This window comes from Engraulis encrasicolus, chromosome 16, assembly GCF_034702125.1.
Source record: "Engraulis encrasicolus isolate BLACKSEA-1 chromosome 16, IST_EnEncr_1.0, whole genome shotgun sequence".
In the NCBI taxonomy this organism is placed as follows: Eukaryota; Metazoa; Chordata; class Actinopteri; order Clupeiformes; family Engraulidae; genus Engraulis; species Engraulis encrasicolus.
In genome coordinates this window covers 334650-360279 of record NC_085872.1, presented here as the reverse complement: position 1 = coordinate 360279, position 25630 = coordinate 334650, and the positions used below count along the sequence as shown (strand labels likewise).

The 25630-nt window shown below is 42.1% G+C and overlaps 1 protein-coding gene across 13 annotated transcripts in view; it reads left to right on the top strand.

Moving 5' to 3' along the window:
- obscnb (obscurin, cytoskeletal calmodulin and titin-interacting RhoGEF b) overlaps positions 1–25630 on the top strand; it is a 226662-nt gene that overhangs the window by 172094 nt on the left and 28938 nt on the right. For 11 of the 13 annotated variants that reach the window (XM_063218192.1, XM_063218188.1, XM_063218190.1 and 8 more), the window contains 7 exons: positions 774–2003; positions 8837–9118; positions 9243–9321; positions 9434–9564; positions 23872–24069; positions 24217–24252; positions 24793–24891. In XM_063218192.1, coding sequence (XP_063074262.1) covers positions 774–2003; positions 8837–9118; positions 9243–9321; positions 9434–9564; positions 23872–24069; positions 24217–24252; positions 24793–24891 — 2055 coding nt within the window. The remainder of the gene's footprint in view (positions 1–773; positions 2004–8836; positions 9119–9242; positions 9322–9433; positions 9565–23871; positions 24070–24216; positions 24253–24792; positions 24892–25630) is intronic. The other 2 variants (XM_063218196.1, XM_063218195.1) reach the window with 1 other exon arrangement.

Here is a 25630-nt window from a genome sequence, read left to right as displayed (position 1 = left end):
TGGTTACATTCACTTTCTCCGCAGTAGACTATGAGATAGAATGATGGCGAGTTCAAAATATGCGGCCCTGGTTACATTCTATCCAAGGCGGAGTGACTGTTAGGTGTGATGAGTCTCCGGGGATGATGTCCACCTAGACATCATCCTCCTTACCGACGCGTAGAATGCTAGTAGAACACGTCTCATCCAATCAGACATAGCAAAATAATGTGATATTGTCTTGCTGGAATACTTATGACAGCCAGCTGCTTGGCTCAATGGCAAAGGTGCTGGATTAGGGGTATGGAGGTTGTGAGTTCGAATCCCTCTTATTATGCAGTGTTCCTTAGCCAACTTAAAATAGCATGTAATTTAGTATATCCCCAAAACGCGGAGCTACAACACTTTCAAGATGGCTGAATCCAAGATGGCTGAATTGTTTAGCCCATAACTTCTGACTGGGTGGATGGATTTTTCCCACATTTTTTTCAGCTTTGTTTTCACAATAGTAGTTTGTTTTTTATTTATGTATAGATATCAAAAATAAAACTGCTCAGCTCTACCCCAAAAGGCAAGGCCGCTTCCAGCATTTTCTGCTAGAATGCAATCTAGTTCCTTACATATTTCTTATTTTTCTGCCTCCTCTACTCTGAGATATATTACTATTTTGCTATTGGGCTGCATTTCCTTCCTTTTGCATGTCAGTTTTTTCTGTTGTACCCTTCAGCTGTTGAAAAAAGGCTTAAGTGCTGAATAAAGACTTTTTTTTACCTCTGATGGCACCCTTATTGCAGGAGATGTCAAAGACGTTTTACAAGCTGAATTGGGAGAAGGCAGCCAACCAAGTCTGCCTCCCGAAGCTGCCAATGATGGTGATCTGCATGCTCTCTGGGACGAGGTTGCTAAAAAAAGGCGCATGAGTCGTGAGCCAACTCTAGATTCCATCCTTGAGGAAGATGGTAAAGACAAACAAAAAGAGGACATTGACACCAGATATGACAAAAAACCTTCAGAACTGAATATAGTCCCCGAGGCCACTAACCAAACCAGTGGTGCTAATGATATTATAGGTGTTGCAACCTCCAATGAGGCCTGCTCACAAGAGACCAGCATATCCATGACACCTCAACACCCTGACAGTGTATCCATGGAGAAGACCTATGAGGACATTCAAATAGCAGAGCAGCATATAACAGACCAGATAACTGATCTCAACACCTGCAAAATAAAAGACCAGGAGCAACTTGAGCCTGCAATAAAAATACACACAGAACACAAGCCTCAGGAGGACTTAAAGCCAGTTTTCACAGAGGCGTTCACGGACCTGACCAAAGAGCCCAACAGTACTATCCGTTTAGAGTGTGTTGCCAGCAATAAACCAGACCAAGTACAGTGGCTAAAGGACAATGACCCACTTGTTGATGACAAACACCACCACATTGACAATTGTAATGATGGCACCTGTACTCTGGTTATTACCGATACCTCAACAAAAGACACAGGTATATATACCTGTGAGGTCACAAACAAGTTTGGGGTGGCCACACACAGTGGCAAAGTCACAGTGGGTTCTCTACAAGAGTCATCGGGGAGTCGACCACTGCCACATGCCCATAGTGCTGATAGCGAACCAGAGAGCTCTTCAGAAAGTGAGATGGATGAATCACTCAGGCAAGCAAGTAGGCGCCTCAGACGACTCCTGTGCTCAAGACTACAACCAGATGTTGAAGAGTCATTTGTGAGTGCGGATGAGGGTGAGCTGCCACCACCTGACCCTCACACTTACCACGAGGATGACCAGTATATCTACATTCGCTTTGATACCCAAGCAGATGCGGAGTTGGCATCAAAACGTTTCCAGAATATTTTCACAGAACAAAGTGTTCCAATTGAAACATCCATCTTGGAGGCAAAACCACCAAACAAGGTAGAGCTACGCGTCATGAAGATGGGCTACATTCAAGATGGATGTCAAACTTTGACCCCAGAACAGCAAGTACCTGCATTTACTACAGGAGCTCCTGGTATGACAATTCTTTAATTTGTTTCAGCCCACAACACCCACTGTACGTCATGCATTGTGTTACTGACAGCATGAATTTTTACTTCATTGCTTTTGATTATTTGGTTCCCTTAAACACTGTAAACTCAGATACACTATATTACCAAAAGTATTTGCTCACCTACCCAGACTCATATGTGAATTGAACTGCCATTCCATTCCTAACCCATGGGATTCAATGCGATATTGGCCCAATTTATGCAGCTACTAGAGCTCCAACTCATCTGGGAAGGTTGTCCACAAAGTTCAGGACTGTGTTTACAGGACTTAAAAAAAAAAAATCCAAAAGCATATTGGTGAGGTCGAGATTTTGGTTGAGAAGGCCTGGTTCTCCATCTCTGCTCTAATACAGCCCAAAGGTGATCTATCACGTTCAGGTTAGGACTCTGTGCAGGCCAGTCAAGTTCATCAATACCAAAGGCTGTCATCCATGTTTTTAAGGACCTTGCTTTGTGCACTGGTGCACAGTCATGTTGGAAGAGGAAGGGGTGCGCTCCAAACTGTTTCCACAACATTGGGAGCATGGAATTATCCAAAATGTTTTGGTATCCTGAAACATTCAAAGTTCCTTTTACTGGAACTAAAGGGCCAAACCCAACTCCTGCAAAACTACCCCACACCATAATTCCTCTGCCACCAAATTTCACGCCTGGCACAATGCAGTCCGAAATATACCTTTCTAGCAACCTTCAAGCCCAGACTCGTCCATCAGATTGCCAGATTGGAAGTTGTGATTCATCACTCCAGAAAACACACCTCCACTGCCCTAGAGTCCAGTGGTGGCATGCTTTACACCACTACAGCTGACTGCACCTGACTGCATCTGACGCTTTGCATAGCACTTGGTTATGTATGGCTTGGATGCAGCTGCTTGGCCATGGGAACCCATTCCATGAAGCTCTTTGCGTACGGTGCTTTGGCCAATCTGAAAGTCACAGGAAGTTTGGAGCTCTGTGGCAATGACTGCAGAAAGACAACCACTGCTTTGCACTATGCGCCTCAGCAGCCGCTGATCCCTCTCCATCAGTTTGCGTGGCCTACTACTTCATGCCTGAGTTGCTCTTGTTCCCAAATTCTTCCATTTTCTTAAAGCAGAGAGTTGAATGTGGAATTTTAAGGAGCTAAACAATTTCATGACTGGATTTGTTGCACAGGTGGCATCCTATGACAGTTCCACGCTGGAAATCTTTGAACTCCCGAAAGCAATCCATTCTTTCACAAATGTTTGTAAAAACAATCTGCATGCCTATGTTTGGTAATATAGTGTAAGTTTAACAAAGTTTTCCAAAAATGTACCCAAAAATTAAGCGCTGTTGAATGAACCTCATAATTTTGCTTTAGTGTACTACAACGTTCAAATTACACTGCATTATTCAATTTAGTACATTCAATTAAACAAGTACCCTACATTGTTTAATTACCTCCGCCAAGGAGGTTATGTTTTTGGTCGCATTGGTTTTTCTGTCTGTTTGTTTGTCTGTGTGTTTGTCTGTCAGTCTGTTTGTTTGTCTGTCTGTTGGTCAGCAGGGTAACTCAAAAACTTTTTATCGTATTTGGCTGAAACCTTGTTGAGTTGTTGGAAATGACCAAATGAACAAGTGTTTAAATTGTGGTGGTGATCCGGATCACAAACCGGAACCAGGACTTTTAAAAAAGATTCTTCACCATTGCTAGCGTACAAATCTAGAGCCCCCTAGCTGAAAGCGATAGCGAAAGCCAGGGCAGTCATGGGTAAGTGGTTTTGGGGTGTCAAGTTGTAGCCCAAAGGTTGCCATTTCGACTCCCTACCCGCCAGGTTGTTGGGGGGACTAATAGATGAATTGCGGGACAGGGCGAATGTTTACATTCCAGTTTCTAACTCCACAAAAAGAATGCAGAAAGTCTTAAAACAAAAAATAGGTGTGGCATAGTCAAATGTTCTAACAAACAGCTTCCTTGGTGGAGGTCTGCACTCTCTGGGTGCATTTCTAGTTGCACAATGTTTTCAGCCCAGAAAGGCCTTAGTTTTCCAGCAAGGACACAAACAAACTTAAAACAGACCAACTTTTCTGATAGGAATTAAACTTCAAGGCAAAACCTGTTGGCTCAATCATTTTTTGTACTTAACTCAAGTTGCCCAAATAATCATTGCAGCCCTATAATGTAGTAAAAACAAAGCCATTGTAATACTTGATAAAGTGTCTGTACACTGCCTTCCAAATTATTATGCTAACCACATTTTTCACTGATTTCCGTAAATAATCAATGTAAATGACTGTCATCATATTTTTCAAGTCTTTAGCCATTAGGGTACAAAATAAATGTTTTTGAACTGCTGCCGTCTTCTTTAGCCATAAGCATCAAACTGGCTGTCTTGTTGGCATTGCAGCGTAGCACTGTTAAGTTCAGTGCAGAGCTGTATCAACATCTAGTCATACATGTGTGAGACATACATGTGTGTGAGAGAGTCGGGGAAGGATTGGCAAATGATCATCATTTGAAAATCCTTCCCGACTCTCACACACATATATCAGTATCAAAAACCATTAACAGTGTATGTTAATGATTAAGTAATGGTAAATAATGAAGAGTTAATGGTTAACAAATGTTTTACAAAGGGTTATTTAAGGTTTTAATAATGCATAACAAATGCATAACTAATGCTTAAAGTGGTGGTTCGCTATTTTAGACATTAAGCCCTGTTTGTGTGACTTCTGGGGTGAAGTAGAGATGTTCTCATCACAATTTTGACATTTGGTGCTGAACGGAGCATTTGGGTATCCAAGACTGCAGCCCCCCCCACCTTTACATTGACTCCAATAGAGCACTCAAGCAATCGATTATAAAATGGCATTAAACTTTCGTTCGAGAAGACATGGAACTCACCGTGTGGTCAGTGGTAGACAGCGATAAATTGACCCGAAAATTGAAATAAGCCTTCTAAGTGTTGTTTAGCATTTGGCGGACCTATTTTTCCCCAGACGCCGTTGAATAGCAGTAGACATCCAGCCAGTAGGTAGCGATAGTGTGTTGTTTGTGTAGACATCAAGGAGCGAGGTAGAACGGCTATCTTTGAGCGGGACTGGCTACAAAACTACAGCTTGCATACAAACCATAGATAGTAACGTAAACAAACGCACCCCCATTTCCGGTCGCGCGGAGTAATACTAGTCAAACCAATACAATCAATGAAGACGGACAATAATGATAATATATCTTCTCTGGAAGCGTATTTCGTGGTGATTTTCGAGCCAACGTATCGCTGCCCACCTCTGACCACTCGGTGAGTTTCATGTCTCTGCAAACGAAAGTTTAATGCCAGTTTATGATCGATTGCTTGAGTGCTTCATTGGAGTCAATGTAAAGGTGGGGGGGGCTGCAGTCTTGAATACCCAAATGCTCCGTTCAGCACCAAATGTCAAAATTGTGATGAGAACATCTCTACTTCACCCCAGAAGTCACACAAACAGGGCTTAATGTCTAAAATAGCGAACCACCACTTTAACAAGGAGTCGGTATTATGAAGTGTTACCGGATGGTGGATTTGAGCATGCCCCAGTGGTCTTTGATGTTGTTGGGGTATTCTTGCTGAAGGCTTTTCTTGAGGCCATCCTGACATTGCTGTTGGATGACAGTATCATTCAGGCCAAGGCTCAGCTTCTTTTTGTTCTGCTTTTTTTGAACCCTCTTTGTTTTTCGGAGTGTGATGGACATTGTGAAGGTGATGAGGCAGTGGCCAGTACAGCAGCTATCTGAGTTGATTAATAGCCCTTGTGATGGCTCTTACGATGACATGGTCAATGATATTTTTGCTTTTGCTTAGAGCGGGGGTCTCTTCAAAATGCATTGATCTTGTTTTCCACTGTAACAGAGTGTTGGCGACTACAAGGTTGTGCTGAGCGCATGTACTTAGAAGCAGCACTCCTTTAAAAGCGAGGAAAGAATGGTTTAACAATAGTTTCATCTGATCAGGTGTGGGTCCAGAGTACACAAGAGCAGAAATATACTGTGGTCATTATGTATTTGTCTTAAATCAAGTAATCTGTTTTCTCATGTCAGACATGTAAATGTTTTTTTCCCCGTTATATTTCTTTTCGTTCTGCTTCTTTTGAACCCTTAGGCCTATTGTTTTTCGGAGTGTGATGGGCACCCTGGAGCTGATGAGGCAGTGGTTAGTCCAGCAGCTATCTGAGTTGATAATGGCCCTTCTGATGTTAATGTCACTGTGACCCCTGACCCTTACATGGTCAATGAGATGACTTTGCTTAGAGTGGGGGTATCTCCAAGATGCATTGATGTTTACTTGTTGATGCATACTTGTCTTCTACTGAAACTGAGTGTTGGCGACTACAAGGTTGTACTGAGTGCATGTACTTAGAAGCAATACTCCATTAAAAACGAGGAAAGAATGGTTTAACACTAATTTCTTCTGACCGGATGTGTGTCCAGAGTACACAAGAGCAGAAATATACTGTGTTCATTTTGTCTTTTTGTGAAATCAAGTAATTTGTTTTCTCGTGTCAGACATGTAAATGTTTTTTCGTTTTACTTCATGTTTTGACGGTGTAGCTGACGTTGGCGCTGTCTTCTTCACACAAGTGTTGATAAGTGACGTTTTCTTGTTGTATGATTTATGTGTTGTCCCAGTCCATGATGTGATTTTCCGTTCTGCAGTGGCCTATTATTGTTGATTTGAGGTTCTCTTGCATGGCTTTATCTTTTATTGCTCTTATTTGTCTCTGTTTTGTTTCTTTCTTCTCGTTCCTGTCTCCCTCATGTCGGTTTTATAGCATGACTGGCATGGCTTTTCATGACATTTGTATTTAATGTGTTGGTCGAGTTAGTCCTTGGGGTAAACTTGTCACTCTCGTAGTTTGGTGTTGTGGTGTCATTGGTGTTTTTTATGTTGTGTTTTTTCATGGCTCTTTGGATTTGTTCTGCGACTCTTCTGACATATGGTAGTCACCATTGCTTTGCTTTCCTATTTTGGAATTGACATTTTTTCCCTTTTCCATCTGTCTTTACTTGTTGTGTGCCTTTTTGTGTTGTCAATTGTCTATTGTCTACATATGATACAGCTTGCCATATGTGTTGTTCTTCTGATGCACAATCTGTGGTATCTGTTGCTGGTGGTTCATATTGTGTTGAGACAAATATTGTTTTAGAAATATTGTTAGTAAGGAGCCTAAGAAGTGATTGACAGATGCCTTACCCTTTCCCGCCCTTTCAGAGATTTAATCCCTCCTTCTTATTCACCTGTTACAGTATGTACGATGCCTTCTCAAAATTTCACATCTCCTTTCTATACTCCATTTCACTAGTGGTCCTACTCTGCCATTCCCTCTATACACACAGGGGAGTGTGAAGTTGCGAACAAATCTCATTGCACATAAGCTCTGTTTAAAGCATTCTGGAACTGAGAGCAGCTAGGCCAAATGTGCTTTACTCTGCATGAAACACACAGGCAGAGCTAGTTACATTTTGTGAGTAATGGTTTTCTGTAGAGCTTTATTTGTTATCACATCATGGCTCTGGTAGATTTTTATTGTATGTCCAAAAAGCTATTGATCCATTCAGTCTCAATTCAAATCCAACTTCCTGGTGTTTCCACTTGTCAGCCGCAGTTCATGCACTTTTCACTGGAAATGACACCCGTAGATACGTCAGCATTCCCCTTTCTCCCAGATGGGTGTAAATAGAAGAATCGTGTCTTTTTACCTATTAACACCCGGGTACAAATGGAGTGTTTTTTATTTATGTATTTTAAAATGCACAAGTCATTGATACACACTGAAAAGAGAAGTAAATCTTACCATTTAAAATATAATACCACGTGAATGTTTAAAAATATATACATTTAGATTTTGGTGGGTCTCTCTAAAGGATATACTGCCTTTACAATACCCTGTCCGACCATCAGTCACTAAACTGCTTGAAAAAAAAAGACGGTTTAGGTCAGTAACAAATGTAGGCTAATAGACCATGTATACTGTATGAGGAAGTAACTTAGAATATGATTTTAAATACAGCTGATGTGTTGTTACAAAATTTTGTTTCATGTAAAATCTGAGGTTAAATCTGAGCTAAGATAAATAGATTACACTTAACTTGATGTCGACGTCATATGCATGACAGGACAGTGTCATAACAGTGTCATAACAGTGTCATGAGACAGTCATAAACATTATGTCAATGTCATAAATGTTTTATGGTCAGGAAAGTTGACATTGTTTGGGTTGTCTTTACCATAACCAAAAGTCACTCGAGTCATAAAATGTTCATGACATAGACATAATGTTTATGACACGTCCATGACTGCGTTACAACACTGTTGTGACACTGTCATGACATACCTATGACGTCGGTGTTAAGTTTTACCGATAAATATTGTTTGGCCCAGATTAGGGAATATTAGCAAAATACTCAATTTACCTTAAAAATGCTTCAGCTTTCAACAAATTCAAAGCTGTATCATGTTCAAAAGACTCATTTGAAGTGAAAGCACCAGCCAGTGTGCACTAAGCCACCAACTCAACCCCCTATACGCTGACAGGAAGGAAGCAAGGGATCTAACAGTGACTCCCGTCAAGATATGGTAGGCCTATACTAATCGTCTGCCCCACAATTCAAACGAACCCACTTCATCAATCCGGGTGGATCACAGAGGAATTGGAAACTAATCAATTCCCCCTGCTACATAACGATAACATTGATAGTGCAAATGTTTAGGCTATTGTTACTAGTAGGTGCTCATAAACATACTGCAGTTTTACTTGCAAATGTATAATGTGTACTCATGACTTTCAACTGTTGTAGCGGCACCAGTGTTCCTGACAAAGCTACACAGTCAGGATGTTCCAGATGGTTACCCTGTAAGTTTCGACTGCGTAGTGACTGGTAAGCCTCCACCCATCATTCGCTGGTTCAAGGATGGGAAGCTACTGGAGGAAAATGATCATGTTATGATTAATGAGGACCAAGAAGGCCGTCACCAGCTGATCATTACTGCAGCATTGCCTTCTGACATGGGCGTATACCGCTGCATGGCAGAGAATGACAGTGGCATGGCTTCCACAAAGGCTGAACTGAGGGTGGAGCGTAAGTTGGCTTATGTTGACATACAGTTAATGTTTATATTCATGTAACCTTTATGATCGAAGTGAGTTACACACCACACAACTGTCCTTTCCATTTTTTTATTGATTTTATTGTTTGTTTTCAGTGTCCTGTAGCTCTGACTATGACACAGCTGATGCCACAGAAACTTCCTCTTATGTCAGTGCAAAGGGTTCTGTTTCACGGTAAATCTTTTTCATATTCTAAAACTGTGTTCTAGAAAGGCCTACACCAGCACCTTTAACCTTTTACCTTTACATTTTACTCAGTATTTCACATGGTAATATCCCTGAACAGGGAAACGGAGACGGAAACAGCATTTGAATCAGTGGCTGAAGAAGAGCAACTTCCACAAGTTCTGGATGAGTTACATGATGTCGTCGTCAGCCCTGGAGCTCCTATCGTGAAATTGGAGGTCAAGGTTAAAGGTTAGTTTTAAATGACCCATACATTCTTTATTGAATTTAGTACTGTATATAGTATAAGCAAATTGTTTGTTATTGTTGTCTTATATCCATCTGGGTGAGAAAAACACAATGGGTAGTGTTATATGGCTCGACGGTGGTATCACCCTACCTATCCGGTTAATCCTGAAACTATGTGTGGTGCAATAGCGTGGCAAACAATATGTGAGATACTAATGTTGTGTTGCATGTAATGTGGCCTCCAAGGAAAGAGTGTTAGCATTAGCTTACCGATGTGAGACGATATACAGTCGGTCCCCCTACAATGCACACCCTTTACCGAGGTAATGCCACGTCATCCACCTCGGTACGTACCGGGCCTAGCTGCAGTGTACCCAAACAACCGCCGGGTGGCACTTGGGAGCGCTCGCTATACGCTTTACCACGTGGTAGTCTCTCTCTCTCTCTCTCTCTCTCTCTCTCTCTCTCTCTCTCTCTCTCTCTCTCTCTCTCTCTCTCTCTCTCTCTCTCTCTCTCTCTCTCTCTCTCTCTCTCTCTCTCTCTCTCTCTCTCTCTCTCTCTCTCTCTCTCTCTCTCTCTCTCTCTCTCTCTCTCACACACACACACTTTCTCTTGCATACACACAATACACATTCAAGCGCAAATGGGTAGGCAACATTTATTACCATCTGGAATATTTTAGACGATGTTGACGGCATATTAATTATGCTCATATTCACCCGCACGCACCGATTCAGCGGATAACAACATGCCTAATTAAATTGTGTGAGAACACCTCCAGGAAGTAGGAAGAGTCATAAAAAGAATAAATAGCCTAATGATGATCGGATGAATTGCCATTAATGTGCAAGCTCTGACAAAATGTGTAACCTACAGCACCGCGTTTAAGCTGGCCTACAGCTTACCTATTGCAGCGCTCCCGTGTGAGCTTGGACGTCCAAAATGTTTATTACCATATGGAATATTTTAGACGATGCTGACGGCATATTAATATATGCTCATATTCACCAGCACGCACCGATTCAGCGGATAACAACATGCCTATAAATTGTGTGAGAACACCTCCAGGAAGTAGGAAGAGTCATAAAAAGAATAGCCTAAATAATGTAATGAATTTTCTTTTTTTTTTTTTTTAAATGATGATCGGATGAATTGCATTAATGTGCAAGCTCTGACAAAATGTAAATTGAGTGTAGCCAGATTTACTCGAAAACTTTAACACATCCGAAAGTATGAAAAGTCAAAGTTGTCAGGTTTACAGGCAAAAGGGATTTAAGTGTCAGTAGACACTGTCGGGACGAATGAAACACCCGTTTCATCCGTCCCTCTCGCCCATTGACTTAAAGCAGGATCAAAATAAAATGGGAGCACTTGAGATGACTATGTTCCAACTTGTCTTGAGCACCGTCGTAGCGCAACAAATCATTATTGTAAACATAGCCTAGATAATTGGAAATTACAAAAAATAGGCTACATTTTATAGACTTTGGCTATAGGCTAAGCCGACTCCTCTACCTGTTTGAATTAGTGCAGCCTTACAGGGAGGACGTTAATTTGGCATAGGTCAACTGCAAGAGACTACTAATTTGTGACTTGACGTGATGTGTGAATAATTAGGCTACGATATGCAACAGGCATATTTAGCCGCACTCAGTCATTCATTGGGTGAATGTCCCGACCCTGTGTGTCCGCGTGCATGCATGGGGTGGGGAAAAATACATCAAGCGTGCCATCACCACCCATCCCCCCGGACCCACGAAACCCACTGAAGATCCAAGCAATTGTAGGGCCTGGCTATACGGGAATGATTTTCTATGCCAGTGACAACGTTCCCCTGGACTAACCATATGAAACCCACCAGAAACGTAGCACAAAACGAGTTTTTTGAATAATGGGTTGCAGAGTGCGAAAATCGAGTAACGCAGGCGTTTGCGTTGCCATTGTTCCAGGCGAAACGGATTTTACATCTGCGTCACAGCCACATGGCCAAAACAGTGAGGTATCTTAACAGTGACCACTAACTTTGCGCACAACATTAATTCCATGCACAATGGCATCATCAGACAACTGTTTGTGTGGACTGTGGAGACTCTTTCATTTCTACCACGGTCAATATTTTACGTTTCAAACTGCCTAGTGTGGGTCACTCGTGTTCAAAATCTTCAAAAAAAAACCCTGACTAACACGAATTAAAGCTTCATATTGTCTTTTAACTGCGCACCCAAACAGTTATCAGCAATGCATATTATGTATATGTCACTAGTTGAAACAGGCGTAATGGGCCGAAAGAGAAGGAGAAGCGAGCGCGCAGCAGCTTCCAGAGGAGGGAGAAATACCTGCCCGGTATTGGTATTCAACACCTTAGTTTAAACTTCTCAAATAAAAAAAAAAGCAGCATAAAGTGTAGAACACAATCGACAGATGCCTAAATGGTAATGATTCGCTACTCTAGTCACTCCACAAGCTACACAAGGTGCCACATGCGCAAAGCTGGTAGCCTATTTTTCCACGTAGCACTCACTTCAGCATAATGATAGTGCTAGTACACATGTTGGGATAAGAAATTCCTTTAGTAACTTGACATTCTCCTCCTGCATACAAAACATCATAGGCCTACTTAACTAATGAAAGGAGTAAAGACATCAGACTTACAACTTCGTGAGGGCCAACCAGTTATGTAGACTGTAAACTCCCTGGTGATAGTTCTAATGTCTTCCAAAATATTCCAGAAGTTGCAGCATGCATGCTTATTCTTGTAAGAGCAACTTCGTCACGAAGCATGGTGCTAAGCAGCATGATTCAGCACAGTCTGTTGTTTTATCTAACTTGTCTCTGTGGCATCTAGTAATGTTCAATTATGCAGCTAGCACATTCTGATATTCTGAACCTGCTATGTAGGCTACGCGTTTGCGGAGAGTAAAGCGCATAATAAAACCGTCTTTCGCTTTTTACAAAGGGGGGAAATGACGCTATTTTTTTGTTAAACTATCCGTCGCTTAAAATGGACATAACTTCGGAATGGGAGAGGCTAGACATGTATCGTTTTTAGTAATAAAAAGCTAAGATCTTCAGCTTTTAAACAAGCCATGGCATATGTCTGTAGATCGAAAACAAAATTCGCTGGATCTGTTAAAAAAAATGTGAAACTTTCTGGCACTGTCAGAGACTGGACTAAGGTCCCTGCGTGACAGGTCATTTGCATGATAAGAGTGGGCGATCACGGCCATTAGCGAATACTTTTGTTCTCAACAACTTCACATACAGAAATGTGTATTCTGAAGCAAGCCTGTCGTTGTCATTAGGACCCGAATTTTTCACTGAAACAGGCTGTATGGTTGCAACTTTATTGCAACTCGGATTCAAAAAAACCCGCGTTGCGGTGTCATCTGGCCGAGGCTGTAGTCTGTCAGTATTTTAGTGTGGGCCCAGGTAGTTGAATTCCTGGCATGGCCTGGTTATCTCAATAGTGCCAAGAAGATGTTTGCCCTCAGGCTAGTGTGTTCATAAAGCGCATGTTCGATTTGCTGTAATAGGCTACGATCAGTAAGCCTCAACTTGTCTTTTCCTTCTTTCGATATTTTGTAAAATAGGCCCACGTTAAAGCCTAAATACGATAATAGGCCTAAATAAGGCTAATAAAGTAAGCTAAATAAGTCAGGCCTAAATAAAGTTGTTTTAGCCTATGAACTCAGGCAATGCAGAAATTTGCGGAGGGATTTTGGATATCTTGGCCTATAGGCTACCGATGGCTTTATGAACTTCATGACTGGGCTACAAGATAGTCGGGTAAACATATTGACTTGTAGACCACCAACATCTGATGCTGAAGTGGGGGAGGGTGTTTTTTTCACTTCAAATGTTCCCCGACACACACACACACACACACACACACACACACACACACACACACACACACACACACACACACACACACACACACACACGCGCGCTAATCGCTCTCTCTCTCCGTCTCTCCCTCTCTTTCTCATTAGCCTTAGTCTCACTGCAGGGCCAGCCCCGGGCTGGCCCGGACAAAAGGGGGCTGACGGTGATCTCATCAAAAGGGGGCTAGGTGCTAAAGATGGCCGCCGGGCCAGGTTGTGGGGCTAAGGGCCGCTTTCCCTGGCCCGTCGAATTCGATGGGCCAGCAAGCACCGCCGAGGCTCGGAGGCGGGGTCAACCTCGGGCGATATAGCCCACGTGCGATATAGCCTACCAGACCTTCGGCGATAATAGCGCAAAAGCTAAATAAGCCGACATAAATGTCATGTGTGAGTATTTGTGAGACACTTTTTATTGGTGTCCAGTGGAAAGCATGCCAAATCACGATAATGGCACAAGAGTTGGCGGCTAAAAGCAGAAAAAAGCCGACATGACTTAGCTATGACATCCCAAGTTTAAGTGTAGTGGTGCCCATCAGTGATGCGCGGGTCGACGAAAAAACAAGACACACCCGACCGCTTTTTTCCCTAGTCCGCCCGCTTGCCCTGCCCGCAAGAAATATTCATGAAAAAATATTGACCCGGCCCGCTTCCCGACCCGCCTTTGAAAATAGTAGCCGTGCGTCTTTATGAACACCCTAGCGTCATTGGCAAAGCACAATCACGTCAATAAAGGTCTTAAAAAAGGAATTTGCGTCAAGAACAAGACAGCTGTGCATTCAACAGGACATGTTGGATTTTTGAACCATGCAATGAGGACTGCCGACTGTCACCTGTTTATTTCGGTAACATCGTCGTTTGGATACATGGAGAAAATTAATCTGTAGGTTGGTGAGCAGACGGAGCCAGCCGTCAAGTGGATTGCCTCGTAGTCATGGTACGACACAGGAAATGAAAACAAACTCTGTAAGCAACCCATGAGCGCGAAACCATTACAATTGTATAAGAAAATATGTAGGCTATATCCATCACTGCACTGTTTAGAGAGCACCCTCTGTGTTCTTCAAAATGCACTCAATGGTTGCACCTGCTGCACCAGTTGCGCGCAGAAGATATTCGGCCGACGCAGGAGCCTCATTAAGTCTCCTGCAGAGCGCGTGGCACCATCGTAGGTATTCAGCCATATAAACTTTGATCTATTTCGCAAAAAATGTCCCTGTCTGCTAAAGTAAACTATAGCCTATTGGCTAGCCTATAGCCTACTTTAAAATTCGGCATCATTTCAAAGGTCCTGACCGACCGCACCCGACCCGAATTTCATTAAAAATAATATTTCATAACCCGTGCCTGCGGTCGACCGCAGTTAATTGCAAGCGCCCGCTGCTTTCGGGTCAGCCCGCGCATCACTGGTGCCCATGATGCCCTGATAACAACAAAAAAGTTATGTTGGCTAAATAACTTTAAAAACACAAACAGAAGTGCCAAAGTTGCATCTTATGAAATTATGCCATAAGAAAGCCAAACACCCCAAACTAATAATTTGCCCAGAATTTAGCGATAAGTCCCCCATGCAGCCACATTATTACACAGTAAAGCACAGCTGTTATTGACTTAGGCCTATTTAAAATCATCCTCACTCTGCTGCCCTAGTGTCTCATGTTTTGCAGACATACTAAACCATAGGCATACGTTTTGCAGACATGTGCCATAGTGCGCACACTTAGAATTCCCTGCAGGACACACACCGATGTTATGCAGATTGAACGACTTAGGCTACGCTACTTCCGTGGCTACTTTAATAAATAGTCGCTATTCCCCTGGCTCATCATTTTCTATAGCAGCTGATGAAGATGCTATGTCTCCGGGATTTGGTCTCTTTTCACAAACTTATTCAATTACCTGCACATTCACCATGAATAGACAGGTGGCACGCCGCAACGAGGGGGTGTGTCGCTATGTCCGGGGCTCATAATTTTCTATAGCAACTGATGAAGGTGCTATGTCTCCGGGATTTGGTCTCCTTTCACATGGTAACTTATTCAATTACCTGCACATTCATGTCTCGCTATGTCCGGGGCTCATGCTTCTGTGCGCTATTGGGGGGATTAACTGGGCATGTTCGCACGTGTCCTTCTGTTCACTCTCTCAGTTGTCGAGCTGCTCGTATTTTCATGCGTCTTTGTCTTCTTAACATGCGCTGCGTCCCATACAGCTTCTGAATCGACAACTTTGCCATGTAATAAAACTGTTCTTGAAAGGCAAGCCATTTTCTTTGCAGTTCTTGTCGTCTTTGTCCGTAGGCTACGAGCCAAACGGCGACCTGCTCCAGCAGAGTTTGCTCCGTTTTCTTCTCCTTCTTTGTCGTTGTTCTGTTGTTGTCCTTCTGTGATTTGGGGCGAAAGTGGGCTGTGCCCGACTGACGTTTCACAAACAAGGCGTGTACCTGAATGTGTCTGGGGTCGGCTATGAGTCCGATCAGGCAAAAAATGGCCCGGGGCCGGCAGCTCCGAGCCGGCCACTCTCCTGAGCCCCGGGCGGCCCCGGGCCGCTGAAGCGCGGCTAATGAGACCAAGGCTATTGTTGCTATACGTGCATCTGGATAGGCATAGGCAGTGTGGTCACCCAGCACATTTTCATAGAAATGCTGTGTTTTTTTTTTTTTTAATGAAATCTTTATTCAGTTATTTGTGAAAAGTCTCTGCGTTTCTCTTTCGATGTTGCGTCACCGTGGACAAGTGTCTGCTCGAAAACTTAATGCAAAGCGGCTAAAATGTTCAGAACGTGTTGAACTTTTCAGAACATGAATGTTTGTCTGTGGGGGAGGGGTGGGTTACAGCAGTGCAGTGCAGTGCAGTGCACGGGACTGCACAGCCTTTTGTGACATGTCGTGGCGCGACAGGTTATCCAGCCTCCGAAGGAGTCATAGTTCCCCAGTCATACTGTTGGTTCGCATCTCCACCGAAGCAACTGAATTTGCAGTCCTAATCACAGATGATTAGCCACACCTGGTGTAACAGATGTCATGTGTGCATCACATCCCCAGTTAACCGGAATCCCGTCGATCGCGCACAACAGCGCATTGAAAGGATGAAATGTTCACAAGCACCAATACAAAAAAAACGTCTTCAACCTATTAGTCCGTAGGCTATCCTGAGGATATCCGTTCCTGACTTGAATAGGTAGTGCAGAAATAATTAACAGACATCACTTAGCCTATAAGTTAGGAGCGGAATTGAGACGGTGAATGCAGGACAGAATAATGAAAACAAAACACCGTCGACTGGCGGTCTTGTTTAGGGATCACGCTTGTGTTATTATCAAATACCCAATGTTACGTGCGCAATTGGCTGACTCTTTCCACTTGTAGCCTAAAACTGAGGGAGGGATCAACATACAATGAGCTACACTGAAGCAGATTACTCTGCTTCGCAAAAAAAAACCAGTGCACCAATAATACCCCCGTCTTCAACCTAGGCCTACTATTTAGGCTACCAGATATATAGGCTAGTAATAGTATTAAGTTGTGCTACCTTGTTTTTTGTGGTAACGACAGTGTAGATCAGGTAATAACCTGCAATAGGGGAAGCGGCATGCGCCAGTTTTAAAGACGGAATGTCGTCGCCAAATGTAAAATCACCTCTCTCATGCTGACATGACGGGGCACTACTTCATTAGGCTACAATGTTGTTCATGTCTGTTTGACTCACACTATACGAGTGGTTCAATTTGTGTTTTTGTGCTCATCGCACAAATGAGACAGACAGGCTTGCTTGATAGGGCTACACAAAGCAAGCGACATCGGTCCACTCAAAATGGTCCGAACTCCGCCGCTTGATTTCATGTCTCCTCAGTCCTCAGTCTCTCCATTACGGTTTATTAGCCTACTCTGTTTTGCTATTCTCGTTATTCTTAGCCCTGGCATTACAGATGAAGCAACTGTGATCAGTGAGGTTGTGGAAACGGTTGAATAGGCCTATGGTCCTAAATTGGAAGCGGCCGATGCCAGTTTTGAAGACAGAATGTCGTCGCCAAATTTAAAATTCGATCTCTCTCATGCTGGCGTCACGGGACACACTTAATTACAATGGTGTTCCTGTCTGATTGACTCGGTTTTAATTGTCTTTACCGGTTCAAATTGTAGTAGGTATGCAAACTCTGTATCCTGAGGATACCCGTTCCTGGCTTGAATAGTGCTGAAATAAGTTAGGGGCGGATTGGGAGACGGTGAATGCAAGACAGAAAAAAAGTCGAGTTTAAATTCACATTGTGGTCTTGTTTAGGGCTCACACTTGTGTTATTATCAAATGCCCTATCAAATGCCCAATGCTAAATAAAAGATGCAATTTGCTGACTGTATTTCTACTACTACTAAAACTGGGGGACGGGCAAGGACGGAAGCACAAACAGACCACAGACACAGGCAGACGCTGCTCTGCAAAAGCGGTGATATACTGCCCCCCGCATTCCGAATGGCCACAGGGTGTAATGATCACGGTACGCTGCCGCGGCCCGGCACGGTAATGAGCAGATTGAAGTTACACCATCTGTAGTCTGTGGAGTGGACCAGCCCAGCCTTGGCTCTCATCGGCCGACCACTGCAAGTTATGCGTTTTCTGTAGTCTGTTCAAATGAAGGAGTAGATCCACTTCTCTTCTTAACCCTGCATTCTTCCACCAACAATACAAATAAATCCAAGTGCCAAAAGGGGTCCCCTCGTCCGCAGGCAGGCTCTCACCCTGCTGCCTCTGGCGTGACAATCAACCACCTCCAGTTCACCTCCACCTAGCTTATATGGGTGGTCTCAACCCAAAAATCAATGCCGTTCCTCATCGGGGCTCAGTGAAATGTCATGTGGTCGTGCTGTGTATAATTTAAGGGCCTTTCCCATTACTAATGTCTACCCCTACCCCTGCGCCTTCCCCATGCCCCTCGCACTTTCCAACGAAGCTGTAAGGTGTAGGACTTGAAACGCAACCGCGACGAATTGGGATACACCTTCAACAATCATGGAATGACACTCACAGCTGTCACTACTTTCATGCATTAGGTTGATGTTACTAGCGATTGTTTTCATGTGCGTTTTACGGAGAAAAGGGCCATCACACATTAGGACAATGTTAAACTTAGTGCAATGGAATAATTATTACCACTTTAAAACTGTCAATTGCGGCGAAAATACTTTAACTTGTCTGCTGTTGCGGGTGCCGCGGCTTGCCGCCAATTTTTAAATGAATTCGCAATGCATTCAGGGAAACTTGTCGAAGCCCTCGGTCGCGGAGTCTGGTGTCGGAAAATCTCCGCGTGGAGGGGTGGAAAGCCCTTCGCTGCACCCCTACCCATCTATCTGATTGTGAATCGGGATGCCACTACGCCTACACTTGGACGCGCAAAACGGAGGCAAAGGGGAATGGATAGGGCTAAGGGGTGTAATGGGATTCTTCTATTTCTGCTGACTCAACTTTTACAGTCACACTCCTTCTTCCTTGATAAACTAGACTGCCTGTGCAGTCGCCTTCGACTGCTTAAGGTATATCCCCGAAACGCGACGCTTCCAGTCCCCCATCATTCCTACCACTCCCGTCCACCATTTCGTAAACGTATATGATACATACAGACGTGACATGACGTGCATAGGCTTAAAACCAAACGTCTACTGTGAAAATGAAGCAAAAAATGGGGCAAATGGTAATACTGTTTTAATGGTTCAGTGGATATACCACATTAGGTACAGTGTAATAACCAGTGTAACAATATTTAATACAATGTAATACCAGTGTAACACCGCCATTTTTTTTAACTTACAGCATGTGTTTGTGCGTAAGTGGTATTACATGGTATTGCATATTGTTACACTGGTATTACACTATATTACATGGTATTGCATACTGTTACACTCGTTATTACACTGTACCTGATATTGCATATTGTTACACTGGTATTACACTAGTATTACATGGTATTAAATATTGTTACATTGGTTATTACACTGTACCTAATATGGTAGATTCACTGAAATGGTGAACCATTAAAATAAGGTGTTACCGGGCAAATCAATCCACCCAGTCAGAAGTTATGGGCCAAATGAAAATTCCGCCATTTTGAAAGTGTTGTCTTCCAAACTCGAATCAGTTCATGAACCTACCCTAGAGCATTCACACACAAAATCCGGGACAAATCCATCCACCCGGTCAGTAGTTATGGGCCAAACAATAATTCGGCCATCTTGAATTCAGCCATCTTGAAAGTGTTGACCTCCAAACTCAAATCAGTTCATGAGCCTACCCTAGAGCATTCACACACCAAATCTGGGACAAATCCAAACATCCGTTCAAAAGTTATCGCGTTAACACGAAAGACCTTACGTGGCGGCGGACGCCGCGGCGGCGGCGGCGGCGCACGCAAAACCATTACATCCCCGACGCTCCGCGTTTCGGGGATATAATAATTCAGGACTATGACAGCAGCCTAACTGTAATTAGTAGACCGGAAATTCTTTTATAAGAATTTTGAAATGGATGGGGCATAATAAGGTGGACAGCTTTTTAACTTTTTACAGTCATACTCCTTCTTCCTCTCTGCTGTATACACTGGCCCTCATTTATCAAAGTAGCGTACGACGAAAATCATACGTGCGTACGTTCTTTTCCTACGACCAGTTGGCATTAATCAAATCTCGTCGTAAGCGCAGGAAAGATGAAATCCGTACGACTGCTCTCAGACGGTGTACGCCGTTTTCAAGTTGGACTTGAGATGACAATGATCACCAACTTGAGCAGCAGTTGTAGCGCAACAACTCATTAACATAACTAGCCTACATAATTACAAAATGTTTTTACATTGTATATTTTGGCTATAACCGAACTTCTACCTGTTTGAATTGGTGCACCCTTCCTGGGAGCGCTGGAGACTGGAGTGCAGGAGAGAAGCAGGGCGCACATGAGCGTGAGAAGGACAGCGCACTGGACATGTAAAACTCTCCTGTGGTTTGGGCACTGTTTGTCGGCCAGTTTCATGTAGGACCATTTTCTTGACATTGTTTAAAAAAAGTTTAGAAAAAAAGAAGAAAATTAGGCCTATCATTATCTTCATTATTTCTGCTGTAGTCAATCAAACATTTCATTGTAACCAACATTATTTGGAAATCAAACCGAAACACTGTTGACTACTGCTGTTGGTTATTTCCACGTGTTATTTTGTTGTCTACCTCGCGTAAAGCCTAATTTCAAGCTGTCAATCAACCAGAAACGTGGATGTTTTAGCCGGTTTGCGTCTCTCCATGTCACAAAGTCAGGGGTGCGGTCTCCTTCCCGCCGTTTTAGAGAAGGTGTGATTATTCTAATTACGATGGTTTTCAACAGCCGCTCGCTCTTACGATGGGATTGGAGAGGTGCGCATGTTTAGTAAATCTCACATGAGCCTCTCGTACGACGAGATCTGCGCTCATTTCTGCGATGGTTTCTATGCAAGTTTGATAAATGAGGCCCACTGTGTGCAGAATTATTTAGCAAGTTGTATTTTTGAGCATTAATTTGACTATTTAACCTAACCTCATGAATCATGAATCTCATGAATCTCAAAGCTGAATATTTAAGGGAACACAACTAATCTATAATTTGTTACAGATTGCGAATTTAGATATTGTGATGCCAATAACTTGGTTGGCTTTGTTACCAACAACGAAATTTATTGTGATACCTATTGCTAGTTTTGCTCCTGACTCGATTTAGGTATTTGTGTTATCAATGCATGAAATGGGCATATCCTCAAGTCCTTACTGCAGTGCTACAGCACAATTACCCTATCACACTCAACACTTCCCTTCAAACAATAGCCAACACAAGGATCTAGCATGCTGTCATGCTAGGAATGGTTTCAATTTCACCTTACAAAGTTGGACAGCAGTTGATGTTGCGATTGAAATGGAGTTTATAATACAGACCGGAAAAATAGTCATAACAAACATTTTGTAGGCTGTGTTTCTCTAGTTCCCATTTTCTGCAAATCCAAATATCATGTCTTGACCCTGGAGGTAGTCTGGGAAATCCCATGCTGCTTTCCAAAATCGTTCTGATCTGAAAGACGTGCCAAAGCACTAGCCTGAAGTAGGGAGCCAACACCTCCCCTACAAGAAATTATATACTGTAGGTGGTTTTCTCACTTGTGATATAGTCTGGTGATAATCCTGGAGGTACCACAATGAGGTGTGTTTATCACGCACTGAAGTCGCTCAAGTACTGCTGCTCGTCCAAGATAGTACATCAATGTGCGGTTTGGCTAGAAGGTTTGCTGTCCACCCCAGTCCAGGGCATGGAGCAGGAGATATACCAGTACACCAGGGGAATAAAATAAATCAGAAAGGATGAAATAAGAGAAATAGTCTGTGGACACCACCTGCACAATAACTATTTGGGGCTTGATTTGGTTATTATTACGTCTAATTTTTAGCCATGCGTCTTAAATCTGAACAACAGTATGTAAAATAGATTCACAATGACAGTTACAGAGAAGTAGCCTATAATTCAGTTTGAGTTGCATTGCGTTGTCTGTTTTTTTTGGAGTAGTGAATTTGCCAGTAATCTAAGGATGTGTCGACCCATGCAAATCACTAGACATAACCCTCAAGCGACCGGCCTGTTTTTGCGACTAATCTGACCGAGCAGGGTCATTTATGACCCCAAGGAGTTTATATAGAAATACCACTATATACATTATTTTTTTGGGTTTCATTCACATTTATTTACATCTTGCACACACTTGTCCCCCATCTAAAGCAAAAAATGTGCTAAATATGATGTATGCCCTCATTTGCATATGTAAACATAAAAATACAAAAAACATCCAATACATTTTTTTCTTCTCTCATCATCAGTAATCAACTGAGAAAGTTTCATGGTGATATCTATCATTTACATGTTTTAGCCTATTCACTTGTAGTCTTGTAGTCTTACCATAATAATACATTATATTTATGCTAATTATGGAAATTGCTCAAAGTGAAACTTTGGGAAACCAAGCTAAATTATTTCCATTAGGCCCATAGATGATATTTCTGCAATAAAACTTTTAGGGTACTCAACATTTCTGGGTTCATGAAATCACAAGATCAGAGAATATGGCAATTTACATAGACAAAACCATGTCTCAAACATATAACCTCATGCACACTCAAAATTTCTCTGAAACTTTTTCTGGACATTGTAGCTGTGAAAATGTGTCTTCCATATGTATTAGAGCAAAGAAATGATTCAACTGATGCTTCAGCCTTTGTATAGCCATATAATAAGGAAAATTCTAAAAACACCATTGATTTCTACACTGATGACTTGTTTCCTCCCTCTTTGTTCATCAGGATGACTTCCATTTCATATTCTCATCATGTGTCTAGGACCACTGTGCCATGATATCAACAAATATGGAGCAATAAAAAAGGAAATGCTACCTGGGTGCCCTCACAATATGCTTCGTTGGCTATCGCAGGGGTGCCCTATTTATTTATATAATATTATATTTTAATACTATAAATGTTTATACTATGAATATTTTAGGTCTGCTGGCCATGGCCTGCCCCAAGACACAAAATACAAAAACCAGAGTTTGAAAATTACAACAACAATGGACATTATAATGTTGAGTATCTCAAGGATCCTCTCGGGGTCATAAATGACCCCCGAGGTGTTTTGATTATAAATCCCATATAGATGCACAACATATGTATTGACAAACTCCTAGAAGGACAAGTTTTTCCGATGAAAATGGCAGAAATGGTGTATGAAAACATGTGTCCGGGGTCATAAATGACCCCAGTCGGTCGCTTTAAGGATAATAATACACAATTTTCTGCTGCCTCATAATAGTTAATAGTTAATGGTTAATAACAATAATAGTTTGCAACACATTTTCAATGGATACAATTTCCCTATGCATCATAATAGTAGCCAATGTTCAGAACTATTCTATTGGCATGGATATTCATTGCATGAAATTTATATCAGCTAAAGAAAACACTATACATAATTGTAAAGTATATTTTTGGGCTTGTACTGTATGCCTTTGTTATGACAGGACCGTCAAGAGTAGGGCAGGAAACAAGTGGGAGAGAGAGATGGGACAGGGTTTGGGATATGATCCAGGTCAGACTGCAGGTCCCAGTATGCTACAAGCGTATTAGAGCAGTGTTCTATAACAACCTCAAAATATACATTCTTAAGGACTTATGGACTTATGGACATGGTATGGGGTGGATGCAAGTCTGTATTCAGTGTTATCTGTTCTAATTAAATGTATCTGATTTACTTAACAATGAGTGTAAGTTACTTTATTTTGGTTTCCATGCTCTAAAGTAGAGATGGGACAACAAAAAGATAAAGATTAGTCCATTAGGATTTCGTCGATACTATACAGTATTTGAATGAAATATTTGATTATACAGGCTACCCAAGACCAAGGGTTTACTGGTTTAAAGATGGATGTCCACTGGGGGCCTCTAACAGAATTCTTCTATCAACCGAAAAAGATGTACACAGTCTGGAAGTTCTCGAGGTGGTACGAGAAGACATGGGGGAATATTCTGCCTACATCAGCAACTCAGCAGGCTCTGCCTACTCCTCAGCCAGGATGATTGTTATGGGTACAGTGCCGAAGACCTTGTTGAAAACCTTGTTGGAAAATATTTATAAATATTTATTTATAAATTCAGTATGTGTTTTCAACTGTAATGAAAAAAAGTATTTCCCTCTCCACTGATACATGTCTCTGGTCATTTATCTACTTATAGCACCTGGGGAATGCATACCAGATGGAGGACCCAAAGGTAGGGAGATAACTTCAGCACATTGAACGCATTTCTACATTTCCCTATAATATACTTGTATGACAAGTTACATGATGAAACGTTCAAATTTTCTATGCAGATAAAAATGGGCACTATGTGAAGGGACATAGTGACACTTAGACGACACATTGATAACTTGATAAAGTGCAAATTTTAATTTACACAGGAAATTGCCACGTTTCCTTTTATATAACACTTCTGTGTAACTAGTCATGCAAGCATATTTAAGCATGAAAAATGTGGAAGAGCTTAGTCACTTCTAACTTCACATGTGTTCTAACTTCATGTATTCATATGTGGTTCTCAATGCTGAGTGAGTTAAATGCTATCAGGCCAGTGAGGTGCGTATGAACTCCTCTCAGATTAAAGCCTACATTAAGAGATCTGTTTTCTCTCACAAGGGGTTGATTTTTTGATGTGATTACTATATGGCCGGTAGTCATCAAAATACATATTACGTTATCTTTGACTGTAAGCTAATTGCAAACTGAAATCTAATATCTATTACTCGTTTCCAAGAGTCAGAAAAGCCACTACTGCCACCACGATTCTTGGAGAAGTTTGGCAACAGGAGTGTCAAGCATGGTGCAAGTATCACACTCTCTGTTAAAGTTGAAGGTAATGTTGACAGATGTATTTCATATTGTGTGTATGTTGTAAAATGTTTAGTTCTGTCATTTCTGTGAATATAGTTTATAATGTGTAGAGCCCTCATGCCCCTTGTAATAATCCCCTTCATGCCTTCTGATGAGTAATTTCTGCATTAGCCATAAAACACCAGCATAGTTTGTTTAACTAATCAGTGCATAACGTTCACACATATATGGTATTCCTTCAACACTGAACCTTCATTCAGCTTGCCAACAACACAGATGGTCAGTGACTTTCTGCTGTTATCATCTTCGTCACGGTCAGAGATTGAACCTGCTCCAATTGTGAAGTGCAGTTATAGTTCATCGGTTTGGATCTTGAAATATTGAAACTGCTCTCCACCACCAGTGTTGGTCTCAATCTTTGGAAACATGTGACCACAATGACAAGTTCACTTTGCTGGGAGTGATAACTTCTAAATCCAATGTCAGAATTAGTCCTGAAGAAAACTCTAGATATATACAAGCATTGTCAAGCCTGAACTTTAAAAACAAGGCCTTCCCAGAAGATCATATTGAACCCTATGGGTTAGAAATGGGATGGCAGGTGAGGGAATACTTTTGGTAATACAGTGTTTGTGCATATGATGCATACTGTATGAGGTTTAACAGTCTGTTCCCGAGGTCTTTTGAGATGGACCTGTAAGATATACTGCTGTCTGATCACAGCATGGAAAAGCTTTCATTCTTTTTGTTCATGTTCTGAC